The sequence below is a fragment of the Asterias amurensis genome, chromosome 17 (genome assembly GCF_032118995.1).
Source record: "Asterias amurensis chromosome 17, ASM3211899v1".
Taxonomy (NCBI): domain Eukaryota; kingdom Metazoa; phylum Echinodermata; class Asteroidea; order Forcipulatida; family Asteriidae; genus Asterias; species Asterias amurensis.
Genome location: NC_092664.1, coordinates 8,559,567 through 8,574,027, shown reverse-complemented (window position 1 = coordinate 8,574,027; position 14,461 = coordinate 8,559,567). Strand labels below are relative to the sequence as shown.

Here is a 14,461-nt window from a genome sequence, read left to right as displayed (position 1 = left end):
AAGAAAAAGCATAACTAAGCTGTTTGAAAAAGACTCAGTAAGCATCCATAGTCAAGGATGACAACAGAAGTCAAACCCATCCACAAAAAAAACCCCACACATTCGCAAAACAGGCTACCGGCAAAAAGCTTTTGATACACTAAAACCTTATTATCAGAGTTTATGCTAAGAGCACAGAGGACGTCACGTAATTTAGCTTACACATTTCCTCATTGGCCCTTTTTACTTGAGGATTTTATTTTGTCTCTCCCTGTTTTTCTTTCCTCCTCTCCCTCTCTTTGGATTTACAAAACAGAAAGAAACAAAAAATCCATTAAGTTATGGTTTCATTGTCTTGATTTCCCGAATAAGCTACCTATCTACCTGTATCACACTTTCCCATCTTTGCCGTACTCTTATTAAAAGAAACCTACGGGGAGACGCGGGCAGTCACAATTTAAGATGCCATTATTTCTTACTCGGAGACCAATCGGAACTGGGTCTTCAAATGGAGATAAATTTGACTTCAGGAAATGGGGAAGAAAACCTCGGAGATGGAGAGAGAGAGAGAGTGGGGGAAAAGAGCTGGGATACTTACGACTCTACCGTCCCCGTGGATCGTGATTAGATCGCGTGGCGGATTAAGACCGACCGGAGATCAATAACACCCGATGCCGCTCCCTTCCTCCCAGAGTCTCTGAGCTCTCCGGATTTGCATTTTAATCTTCCTAATGGCCACGCTAATCTCCCAACGGGTTATGGGTTAATCTGTTAATGGACGTGGGGGGGAGGAAGCTCGGCGTTGGGGGAGGGGATGCGGACTCTCAGTTTGCAGGATATTACGCATGGCTGCTTGGATTATCTCGACCAGCGGAACCATTTATTGACGCCGGCAGGGCTCGAGACTCACTGGAGTCATGATCTTAAGTGGCTAAACCTTAGGAAAATAGTCAGATTAAGTGTAAGGCGAGAGGGGGGAGAGTAGGCCCTGTGAATCACTAGAGTCTTTTTGGCCGCAGGAGTCAGGGTTTTTCTTTTTTTCCTGTTTGACGAGGCAAAGTGTAAGGACAGTTTTGCATTTTTTTTAACAAATCAAACTTCAACTCTGAAGTTGGTTTTTATCTTTACAAAAGCTTGTGAAGTTAATGGTTTCTGTGACGGTGAAGATGTGCAAACTTTGAAATAACTGGTTGTTAAAGGTAGGATCATCGTTTGGTTTTTACAAGGAAGGTAATAATAATAATAACAACAATTCTTTAGCGCATTTCACAATAACCGTATCAATGCGCTTTACATTAGTGCCCTGGTCATAGGGCAAATAACATCCCTTTTTAAAATGTTTCTCAGCTCCCTTGGGAGTATATAGCCTGGGCAACAGTTTATATCGCTCCAAAGGCTTTTTCATTCACAATATCAACCTCTACTCTCGCAGGTACCCATTTACACCCCTGGAACAGAAGCAATTTTAGTAAAGCATCTTGCTCAAGGACACAAATGTCACGGCCTGGATTCGAACCCACACTCTGAGGTAACATTTGGTTTTTGTTAAAGTAATTTTTAGCAAAATTATCAAGAAAATTACAATAAAAGTCATGTGAACGGAACATGTATAGCTTAAATTTTGACATATTCTTATTATAGATAAAAACAACTACCCAAGAGACACATGTTCGGAAAACAAACAACATCAAAAGGCCTGTTACGAACCATGGTTGAAACAATTAGTACATAATAGTAAAAAGTAAAAAACTAAATGAATAAACTAGTCGCCCAAGTTGCCCAGGCTTTGACCCCATGGAATGGCATGTCAGGACCGAGTAGTCAAGGGCACCAGACTCACTTTAGCACAGGGGCCAATTTCAAAGAGCTGCTTAAGCAAAATTTTTGCACAAAAACAGCTCGCTTATTTTACACATGTTACTGGCCAAAATGTTATGCCATATACATTGATTGTGACTGGTAATTAGCTGTTGGTCACTTAGCATAACAATTGAGTGGAGTCTTGGCCGGTAATCTGATTTTACTAAGCAAGGATTTTTTTGCTTCAGTAAAATTTTGTGCTTAAGCAGCTCTATGAAATTGGGCCCTGGTGTTTTTCATCAGCAGAGTGTTGGTTCGAATCCTGCTTGACACTGCCTTGTGTCCTTGACAATTATTGATTTATCATTTGGATAGGAAATGAAGCGTCACAGATCCCATGTATTGTGTAGAGCACATAAAAAGAACCCCGTCGACCCATCACCCAAATGCTTTTTGGTATGGTTGGCTGCAGATTGTGCACAATAAGCGGGTCATACAGTATAGCTCCTCCAGGTACCTTGAAAGACACCAGGCCTGATACTTCACGGAGGCAATGGAGGCGATTGCCTCCGTTGCCCCTTGCCATTGCCTTGGTGCCCTTGAAATGCTCTAGTAGAAGTTTACAATTTCCTCATAGGGTGCCCTTTGCCAAAGAGAAATTGCACTTGGTGCCCTTGCCTTTCCAAAAATGAAGCATACAGGCCTGAGACACGCTTCATGTATGTAAAGAACTGTGCTTTATACCAAGTTGTATTGCTATTTTTGCTTTGATCTACGAAAAAGCCATTTCACTTCCATGTGAAAAAAAATTGAAGAGGAAAACGATGCAACAATCTTACACGTAAGTGATCTGTACTACTCAGGCATGCAACTGCCCGTTGAAAAAAAAAAAGAGGACAATTTTCAAAGGCACAACGCACGTGCGGAGCGAGGCAGCCGAAACGCCACAGGAGGTTTATTATGCTCTGAGGTGCATTGTTAGCATGTACTAGGCTCATTTTTCATTATTGTAGTTGTACATTGTTGTTGCCAGGCATGATGTATGTAGCTTGACGAAGTTGATCTAATAAAGTTAAGTTACAATTGTAAACCTTAATTTCATTTTATGAAACCCCTGAAAAAGGTATGTCATTCAAAAGTCAAATGGTAACACACAAAAAAGCTACATATATGGATTTGTGAGTGGGAGTTAAATGGGTTTGCGAGTTGGAGTTAAAGTCTTGTACAATGACTTGCTTAGGGGTAGTCATTAGTTATACACGTAGCTTAAATTTGAGTTCCTAGGACTATAAAGACAGTTGCTATGTCAAATGGTTCGGGGCAAGCTTTTTGTCATATTTGTACAGAAACGTCAACATGAGGACACCTTGGTACCATTGTGCCATACACATTAATTCAGAATTGTGTTCAGCTATTTGCTGTCTCTTGTAAATTTGAGCCACGTAAAAGCTTGCCCCAAATCATGTGACATAGCAACTGTCTTGATAATCTTAGGAATTCAAATTTTAGCGATAACTTGTGATGTATTTTTGATGTATTCCGCATCAGCTGAGAATACATAAAATGCACATGTGTTAGTCAGAAGTCAGAATAGCCAAAGAGTTGAAATAGCAATCATCATGACCACCTACCCACACACCCTAATTGTTGACTTTTAATTTATTGAATGGCTTCATTATAATCCACTGTAGAAAAGCGTTATGACCCAAAATGGATGAGATATTTCTGATCAAAGGTCTCTCACAGGTAGTTTTCAATTGCTTTTCTTGGCTGAAACAAACAAAATTTACATTATTGGTTAATCAGGCAAGAAATTGACAATCTTAGCCAGCTGTGTATTTTTGTCTTCTTCTTTTGATATACAGGGAACAATTTTGTCTAGCAATTTTGCAAACTTTAGACTGAAGTTTATTTTGTGCATACTGAATGCTAATATTGAGTAATAATAATTATAACAATTTCTGGCATTTATACTGCGCTTTTCCAAAGCATGATCAAAGCGCACACAGACCAAATAGTGATGTTTGAGTAGCAACTGATACATTTTATTTGAAAATCGTCTGCAATTTCGAGATACAGGGAACGATTTTGTCTAGCAATTTTGCAAACTTTAGACTGAAGTTTATTTTGTGCATACTGAATGCTAATATTGAGTAATAATAATTATAACAATTTCTGGCATTTAAACTGCGCTTTTCCAAAGCATGATCAAAGCGCACACAGACACGTATAGTGATGTTTGAGTTGCAACTGATACATTTTATTTGAAAATCGTCTGCAATTTCGAGAGAAAAAAAAAAAGTGCAATTCTGAATGGCCCTCTAAGGAACTTGAATCCGTGTAGTCATCATTCCGCGTACCTCGACGCACAGACGTCTCAATAACAAACTTGGCGGATTTCAAGCCAGGGCAACATCATTTGTTTAATATTTCAGTTTTGAGCCATAGAGTGCAAAACCTTGGTGTCCTTTTGAAATCCCCCTCCTGGGATGAACAGCCAAGTAGAGATTAAGAGATTACTGTACACTGTTTCATTGGAGGATTAACCGCTAAGAGGATTAAGAGGGCTTTCTTCTCGCTGCGTCTTACCCTTTTCAGGTTTTTATCTTTTAATCTTGTGGCAACCTTGTCCTTGCACTTTCTCAGTATCAATTTTCATTCTGATTTCAAAGGGCGGCATTTGAAATACGCCCTTTTCAACGTCACGACCGAGCACATTAAAGCGTCTTGAGGGACTTAACCAAAGGACAGGTTACTCCGAAGGTTTCAGCGCAAGACAATTGGAAAGATCTTTTGCATATAAACATGATAAAAGCAGGGTATTATTGTCACTTTATTTCACAAAAGACAACTCTCTGTTTTCTTGCTGAGTCCATCATAATGCTTTTTCATACAACATAAACCTCTTTATAAATACTGGCTATGTAATTTTTTTAAATTATAATTTAGAGACTTAACCAAAGGTTTCTCTGAAGCTTTTGGCACAAGACAATTGTAAAAATATCCTTTTGCTAACATGAAAAGAGGGTATTATTGTCACTTTACTAGACAACTCTCTGAGAACTCTCTGATTTCTTGCAAACTCCATGATTAATGACACGACACTTATAATGCCTTTTTTGTCTTAAACATGCATTGTAAACTCTTTTACAAATCCTGGCAAAGTAACTTCTTTAAATCGTAATTGAGGGACTTAACCATAAGGACCAAAGGACAAGTTACTCCAAAGGAATTTAACCAATGGACACGTTACTCCGAAGGTTTCAGCGCAAGACACTTGGACAAATATCTTTTGCATAAAAATGATAGGCCTATATAAGAGGGTAATAACGTCACTTTGTTTGGCAATAAAAAAAGTTATCTGATTACTTGCAAATTCCATCATTCATGACACAACACTAATAGTACGTTTTTTCTGTATCATAAACTTACTTTTAAATCCTGGCAGTATACCTTTTAAACATCACTCCTTGATGACCTCTCACAGGACTTTATCACTCTGTCACATCTTTTGAAAAAATATTGATGCTCTTAAAGCGTACTTTTGGATACTCTGTAATAATACCAAAACACTTAATACAGCATCTAATGCCCAAAGAGCTCAGAGCAATTTACATAAAAAGAACGCCTAAAATACAAACAACCACAATTCATGCACAACAAAAATCCACAAGAATTAAACGAAGAAGGAATTTTCATTAACAAACAACTATCACAAAAATTAAAAGATTTAAGGATTTGTGTATTTAAAAAAAAAATTAATAATAAATAAAAATTGTACAAAAACATGAATGCTGTACCGACTTATTGTTTTGTGCATACATGGACTGCAACTGCACTTTGGCTCTTTTGCTGTTTGCCAAAATTACTCCCAAAACAGCGAAGCACGACTATTGTGATGACGTCAGGTGACTCGGGTCAAAACTAGATTTTGTTGATTAGATTAGATTAGATTCTCCTTTATTTGTTCTCTCTGAGTTGTGGTCCGCTGGCCAAAGGGCAGTTAAAACCACTGAGAGGACCAGTCAAAATTCTCTTAACTAGTATGGCTAGCTAGAGAGGTTTTAGCTTGCCTCAGCCACTGCTACTTGTTGTACCTCTTATTGGTCAAATGCAACCCTTGATATGAGACCAGTCATTTCTGTAATCATTTCAAAAGCACCCAGACATTACTAATATTGGTCATTTTTTGGTTCAAATTTTGTTTGGGACTCTAAATCTTACATTAAATTTTGTTGGAGTGTTACATTATGGCAAAATAAACATAGACATGTGACGTATGCTCCACCAATCAAATGACAAGGATCTGAGTGTGCAGTATGTAATATTATTTATTTATTTATTTATTCATTTATTTATTTATTTATTCATTTATTTATTTATTTATTTATTTATTTATTTATTTATTTATTTATTTATTTATTTATTTATTTATTTGTTTATTTATTTATTTATTTTATTTTTACATGTAGGGGATGTGGAGACAACTGTTGGGTAAATATTTATTAATTTATCTATCAATAAGCTTATTTATTTATTTAATTTATTTGTTTATATTTATGTCACTAAAATTGTAATTTTTTGTGTTCACCGCCAGCTGGTGCCCAGAGTGAATGCACTAGCCGAAGTGATCAATATAGTTCCCCATAAAACTTTAAAAAGTGGGTTTTAAGTCAAATTATTCATTTTAAAACATTGTCATTTTTAAAAAAACAGACTAATTGTACCCCTTTTTAATGTTATTTATCAGGAAGGAAGTTGCCAACATAATAGCCTTGCTCAAGGCAGTCGCATTATTCGCTCCGAAAAGACCCCGCTGTAAACCCACCCGTATACCCTGTGCATGGTGTGTGCGATCACACCGCATGACCCACCCGTATACACACTTTCACATCGTACGAATACTGTTCACACAAGTCATCGCACTCGTACCACTAACCGCATGTGGAGGCCGTCAGGCCGACAGCCTTATCGGGTCTGTATCTTCTGGGTTTAATGTGTTGTATTGAAAAAATTCCACTAGTGGAAAAATTTGGGGGGGGGGGCTCTCGGATATGCTAGTACGCAGCTCATGAATATGTATATCTTTCGTCAGACCTATCAGACAACACAGGATGTGAGGCAAATGAATTATTCATTTTGACGTCCAATCACACACTTCCCTTATCATGACCTTTGGACCCTATCATGCGTCCGTGGTGGTGGTGTGTGATGTAAACATGTCTCGTCTTTCGCGGGCATTATGGTAATGAGCTGACCATGGGAACTCTTCGCTTATTATAGTAATGAGGTCAGTGGCTTCAACACAGACCCTACAAGGCTGTCGGCCTGACGGCCTCCGCATGCGGATAGTGTACGGGGGCATCGTGTCGTGCGATGTTACGCACAGTGAATACGGGTGGGTTTTTATACAGCGGCGGTCTTTTTTTCGAAGTGAATAATTCGACTGCCTTGAGCAAGGCTACCAATATAAATAAATATTTGTCATATGAATAATTTACATTAATTTTTTGGACAAATTTCACCCTTAAAGCCATTATACACTTTCGGTAAACAGTATTGTCCAAGTCTCACACTTCGTGTATCACAACTTATATATAAAATAACAATCCTGTGGAAATTTAGGCTCAATCGGACATCGGAGTCGGGAGAAAATAACGGGAAAACCCACTCCTGTTTTCGCGCGTTTCGCCGTGTCATGACATGTGTTTATAACAAATCCGTAATTCTCGTTAACGAGAATTTATATTGTTTTACCGTTTTCTCAAAAAGTAAAGCATTTCTTGGACTAATATTTCAAGAGAAGTCTTTCACCATAACCTTCTGTAAACCCTGTAAATTATTTGTAAATCTGTGAACTTTTTTTTGTTTTCCTGTACCGAAAGGGTCCAATGGCTTTAAATTGAGGATTTCAACCTGTGATCTCTACCAATTGAGAGCGAACCCATGTCGACTGCCAGGGAATAAATCTAATCGCGCACATGTGTACATGTACCAAACAAGTGGCAGTACGGAATCAACTCAAAGAGAAGTGGCCATTCTATTAGAATGTCAAGAAATAAACTACAAAGGAAAATGGTTGATATAAAGTTACTTTTAACTCGCCTTCGGGGTGAGCACAAAAAAAAGAATGCTGGCAGTCTTCCTATTTTTGTCTGGATCAGAAATCATTAAACCTTTAACTACATGTACCATACAGCCAGTGAATAAGTAAACCCAATACACCACGCAACCTGAGAAGGCGCATCTTAAGGGGATACAACGTTTGATTTCAAACATCCAGAAACAAATCACAAGGGAAAGTGACAGCAATTTTTTATAAATCAATTTTTGTGGTGAACAAAGAAATATTTACTCAAATAGGATTTGAACTTGCAACCTCCAATTTACCTCTCAATCATTCTACAAACTGAGCTACATTAAATCTACTCCCGGCAAAAATGCTTGGACCACCCATTCCTAACGTTATATAATGCAATTCCCTATCCACTTCCCATTGACAATAAAAAATGTGTCCCCCGCCCCCTACTTAATGTTGACTGTAATGCAGAAGTTACTGTAACTTAGAATAAGATGGGCAAATGGAACCAACATTGAATGGGGGCAAGGGGGGGGGCAACAAGATATGCAGCCCTAGTGTTTCCAAAATTTTGTGACCTCTTTGTTCTGGGATGCCAGTCAGACGCCATTATAGCCAGGGAGCACACTGAGCAGGACAGGGATCAACTTGATGGGTATTGCAAATAGACACAAAACAAAGCATCCATTTATGTAGGTGTACTCCGTTTGCAAGTCTAGCATTTCACAAATATTGGCGCTAGAGTCTAACTTGTGTTCTCTCAAAAAGTTATAAAATTATCAACAGCTTAAACTAAGTTACAGTGCTTCTTCCTTCCTCCATGTTCTTACCAAGTAAGTTTTTATGGGCATTAATTGTTGAAGTAATTACCATCCATGTGACGGACATAGAAACTGCACGGCGGAGTGTAAAAGGTGTGACATCAGCAAATTTGTGCGTCCGGATCTCACTTTCTGCTTAATAGTTGTAAATATTTAATAAGATACATCATTATGCCATGCTGTCCTGTTGGGGAAATTGAGTGAACACCCCAGCAATGGCGTCAATCACTTGCAGATACAGAGAGCTCTACATTGAAACTCAATTATGGGAAGGATACTACATAAACTCCAACGATGGATAACACCTTCAAATTTAGAATCCCACTCACGTTTTCCTTTTTTTAGGACAAGAGTGACAAAGTATCAGCAGGCCTTGTCAGGTGGGGGAAGCCTTTATCCCACAAGCCCTATCCCATCCCTCTCGACACCACTGAAAAAAACCACACTGAGGGTCTCAAGCCAGACTACTAATCCAGGCTATAGTAATTTGTCTCTTGTGCGATTAGCGTTGCATGCACAGATACAGGGACTGTAGGAGGAAGAACCAGCATGGCCAGTTTTGAAACAGGAAATGTGAAGGCATGTCAATCATTGCCTGTGATTAAGTCATCCTTGCGCAATCCAGCACTTTGTAACTGCCCATTATTAAGAGGTGCATGAATGATGATACACCTACAGTAAGGCAAACTAAAACTGCCTTAGAAATGACACTCAAAGAGTGCCGTGTCTGTAGTTATCTGTGCGTATCAACTCTGACGCCAATTTGTAACACGCTGCTTTTTGAAAGCTGTATTGTGACTTTCAATTATCCCTGATTTTAACACCCCGCTGCTAAAATATAGGATTCAAACTGCCTCTAGCCATGCTAGCTACCAATCAATTGGTAATCTACATTTTAGTTGGTAAGACTAAGACACTGCTCTAGAATTGCAAAGGTCTTGGGTTTGAATCCCACCCAAGTAATGTGCCTGTGATTTGTTGTTTCTTCACAGAACTCAGGAGAGTATTGAACTAACAAAGGTCGATCAGTTAAGAGTAAAACCAAAATGTCTAGTTGGTAAGACACTGCTCTAGAATTGCAAGGGTAGTGGGTTCGAAACCCACCCGAGTAACATGCCTGTGATATTTTTTCACAGGACTCGGGAAAGTACTGAGTATCGAAGCTAACACACATCGGTGTATGGGTAAAAAAAAAAATAATATTCTTTATCCCCGATACAAATTTAACATCTCTTATAAAATTAGTATTGTTTAATACCCAATGCCCTTTTTAACTAGAACAAAAAGCGAGGACGTTAAAAATGCACGCCCTTGATTGGTTGAGTAAGCGTGGGCGTTTTATGCATGGAGCAATGCGACCAATAGCGGGTGTGCATTTTTATTGTTCTTGTTTTCGTTCTCATTATCAGGGCCTGTGTGACCGGGCTTTTAGAGTCCCAGTCAGGATGGGACAGAAAGCTGTTGGTCCAGTGTATTGTGAAAAGCATGTAAAAGAGCCCCCGATTGTAAAGAGGAGGGGTTCGCCCGCGCGTGTTCCTGGTTTGATTTGCTGCATATTGCACACAGTGCCTTATAAACCATTCATGGTGATATATAAAAGAAAAAGGTTTCATACTTCCAAAAACGTAGCTCCGAATACCATTCAAGAAAGAAAAAAACCAGAGCTTTGGGATGCCACCTGGTGTGATGAAGCACTACAGTAATGTTGGGTTGTCAGGGGCATCATTGAGTAATGGACTTAAGGCCCTATATTGGGAGCCGATTTTACTATTATTATTATCAATATTAATATTGATACATTTACACCACTGACATCAGACACATTTATAACAAAGCCTGTGCAGACAGCAAAGAATAAGTTACGCACTCTAAAGCTTAATGTAATTTCTATGGTACAACGAATTCTGAAAAACCTAGGCCTCTATGTATGATGCAAAGTTGGCGAACAACTTGACAACACGTACGTATCGTTCAGGGGTGATACTTCTTTTAAATCATTGACATCGTCAGCGCCACCCAAGAGACACATGAATCACGTAATCAGCAAAGCAAATCATATACTAAGAAAACCAATTTCTTTAGAAAAGAAAGGCCTTCGGTAAAAAAAACACAGGAAACAGACAACTTTTTGGGATGTACGACGTAACTTAACACTAACTTAAAAATGCAACTAAACAAATATTGGATGCATTTTGAGAGTATTGTCAAAGAATACAAGTTTCATAAGTTAAAATCTGGAATCCATTACATGAATTTAAAGGAACTTAATTGTGGCAATGATGTATTCTCCACACGAAAAAAAAAATTACTGTGGAAGCCATGAAAACTTCTGAAAAACAATACCACACAGAACAGCTCAGACATGTCAAATGAGTATATTATTCTACAAAATTTTTCTGGACTGGCCTACATGCATGGCCGTAGCAATTACAAGTCAGAATGTTACAAGAATCCAGCATACAATGGCAGATTATCGGCCGTGGCTCATGGCTGAGATTCTGCGAATCATGGTGAGTGCCTGTATGTACTGAGTACTAAGCTTGGGCAATATCACGATATTATCGAATATCGCAATACTAACTTGGAAACGATTTCGATATCAGATCGATTTGGTTTTTATCGAAATATCGATATATCGCGATATATCGCGAAATCGATTAAATATCGCAATATCGGGATGTATTTTCTAGCCGAGACATCATGCACCCCATAGATTTGGAGTAAAACCAGAAGAATAGGTCATTAGAACACCTCTCTTACACTGTAAAAAAATTGGGTAAAAAAATGCCCAACTTTTTACCCATTTAAGGGCGAATAGTGAACTCCTCCAACTTTTGGGCAAAGTATTACCCATCAAAGTTGGGCGCTCTGATTGCCAAATAATTGGGTAATATTTCATCATCAATAGTTGGGTATAATTTGGTAACCAACAGTTGGGTAATTTTTTGTTTACCCATTTTCTGGGTATTTAATAATTATCAATACCCACTTATTGGGCGATGATTTTATTCATGATCTAGTTAATATGTTTAACCATTTTCGGTGTTATCCAACAAATGGTTAATGTATTTAACCCTTTGATTTACAGTTTCTCCTGTGATACGTCATACAACCAGGCATATAAAATATATTTTCCACGATGGCAAACGGTGGTGAGTTGTGACCTTGGCATCTCTCTCAAAATCGTGAGGGTGCTCAGTGGTTTGTAGATGCTTTGGAAGGTTAGTTTTTAACTAAATACAGTTCGTTTCCTGTTCAGTTGTTGTACACAGTCGTGACAGTTGCAGCGCAAGCAATGCAGCGATAGTTCCATGCATGTATTTCATACACAAAGCAACACAACAACCACGCATACATGCCACAACCGGCGTTGCACATAATGGCATGATAAAACTGAAACTATCACAGTAGTGTCAATGTGTTGCTCGCTCTGCAATTGTCACGACTATATGTACGACTGAATAGAAAACACAACTTCATATTTAGTTAAAAACTCACCTTCAAATTGGATCTATATCCACTGGACAACCCCGCTCGTCACAGCCACTCCTCCACTCGCCATGTTGGAAAATATCTTTGTTCTACTGTTTAATGCCCAACTTTTTGGCAACTCTTTAATCGTAGTGCGCATGATCGGACGATTTTGACCAACTAATGTGCATAATTTTAACCAACAATCGAGATTACCAAAAAGTTGCCCAATAAATAAGCAAAAGTGTAACCAACAGTTATGATGAATTCAGATTACGAAATATTTTCCCAACACTTGCCCAACTTTTGTTCCGCTTTTTAAACAAAGAATGGGCAAACAAAATGTTTGCCCAACAAGACCAATTATTTGTTTTGTTGGGCAATTATCGACCAATAATTGTTGAAGTTACTTTGCCCAACAAATGATTTAACCAACGTTTTTGCAGTGTAGACTGATGATGTCAAATTTAACTAATCGCGATTATATCGAATATCGCGATATATCGTGAATAAAATAAATCGATATCACCCAAGCTTACTGAGTACTCCTACAATATATTTTCTCACAACACAACATCAAATCACTGACCAAAAAGGGTTAAAAGCCAACGTATTGTATGATTGTTTTAATCTCAAATAAATATAAACGGACACTAAAACTAACCTGTGACATTTATTCATATAAGGTGCTTTTTTAGATATCGCTGAAAGTCTGGTGCGATGCCGATTATATCCATGCCGGAAGATCATTCCGTAATTGAAAAACACAGGCTGAGAAACGTTTCTCAGATTAAAATTATTTTGGATCCCTTTCTCTAAAACCATACTCTTAGAAAGGAATGGCTTATCAAAATGTTAAATACGTTATCAACAGCTGCAGTGCTTCTCACCAAGTTTTTTAAGGTCAATAAATTTTTGGATTACACTTACTAAATGTATACCCTCACTTTGAAGGAAAACCCTCACAAGCTTTATGAATATTAAGGAGTGTTAAAACTGTTGAGACTGAGCCTTTGATACATACCATGCTTTGGGTCATCCTCTTTGGCTTGAGTCTTAGCTGGCGAAGGACCCCCCGTCACATCAGCCGATTCGCGACAAGGTTGGGGGCTGGCTTGCTTCCGTTTTCGAGATGCGGCAGCCACGGGGGAAATGGAGGCTTGCACTTGGCACTGGCTTGACGTCGAGGGCGCCATTTGGTCCTCTGGTGCAGGAGACACGATGACGACATCTTGATTGACATCTGAGGTTGAAGGATCTTCTGAGAAGGAGGTTGCAGGCTTGACAGCCTCTTGTGGTGAGACAATCTGTTTTTAAAGAAGAGTAATTGTTAATCAATATGTTTTTATTTACACTTGTAAGTAAAATGTATAATAGTAATCAGTGTATACATTTTAAGCACAATGGTTGAGGGGTCCTATAGACTGTGCAAGTCTCGCGCGCACCGGAGCGAGAAAACACGACAACTGAAGAACTTTATTTTTTATGAATCAAATCTTTGCTTTACTTTATTCTTAATGCCGAATCTGAACAACAAAAATACCCTATAGAGCTTGTTGAAATTAGTTTCAGCTTTTTAAACAAATACACAATTATCGGTTAAAGTCTATGTATAGACAAAAGTAAAACTCTGGGACAAGGATGTTTGTTTGATCTTAAATTTGTTGAAACCCCTTTTGTAAATCTACGCCCGAATGTGAAACTACGCAAAGCTGGTTTATACGCGGACGCACGATGGTCGCAAGGGCGTTAGATAAACGCGTGACGCAGTTTAAAGAGGAAGCCGACGCCTAAACGACCAATGAAAAGGCTTTTCACCCCGCGCGACAAAAACATGCGTCTGCGTAAGTTTCGTGATCGGAGATGGGCACAAATTCTTAATTTTTACCAAGTAACCTGACCTGGGGTCAAGTTTAAATAACGGTTTTTCTTCGTTATTATATTGACTTTATTTTTACTTTTATAATGATGTTAATTAGTATTACATTTTTAACAACATATGTCATTTTTATGATCATAATTTACATTAAACTAAAGTAATGGACGAAACAAAATCTCCCCAACGTAAATCTCCATAAGGTTGGGACCACAATGGTCCCGGAAGTTCAAATCCGTGTGAGACTTGCACAGTCTATTGGTGACAGTTGAATTTGGTCAACAGCCCAAATCAGTCAATGAAGACACTCAACATTATAAGAAAGTGGCCATCCGGCCTTGTGATGTTACGCAATTTACTTGAAAAACAATTTTGTTCATACTTATAATTGTACCCCGTATTCATGATACCAGTACTAATTATGTGCTTCTTCTC

General features: G+C 38.4%; 1 protein-coding gene across 1 annotated transcript in view; it reads right to left on the bottom strand.

The window, feature by feature from the left end:
* Positions 1-14,461, bottom strand: part of LOC139949814 (homeobox protein dve-1-like) — a 38,227-nt gene that overhangs the window by 20,683 nt on the left and 3,083 nt on the right. Inside the window, exon 2 of the mRNA XM_071948353.1 lies at positions 13,175-13,457. Within this exon, the coding sequence (XP_071804454.1) occupies positions 13,175-13,457 (283 nt within the window). The remainder of the gene's footprint in view (positions 1-13,174; positions 13,458-14,461) is intronic.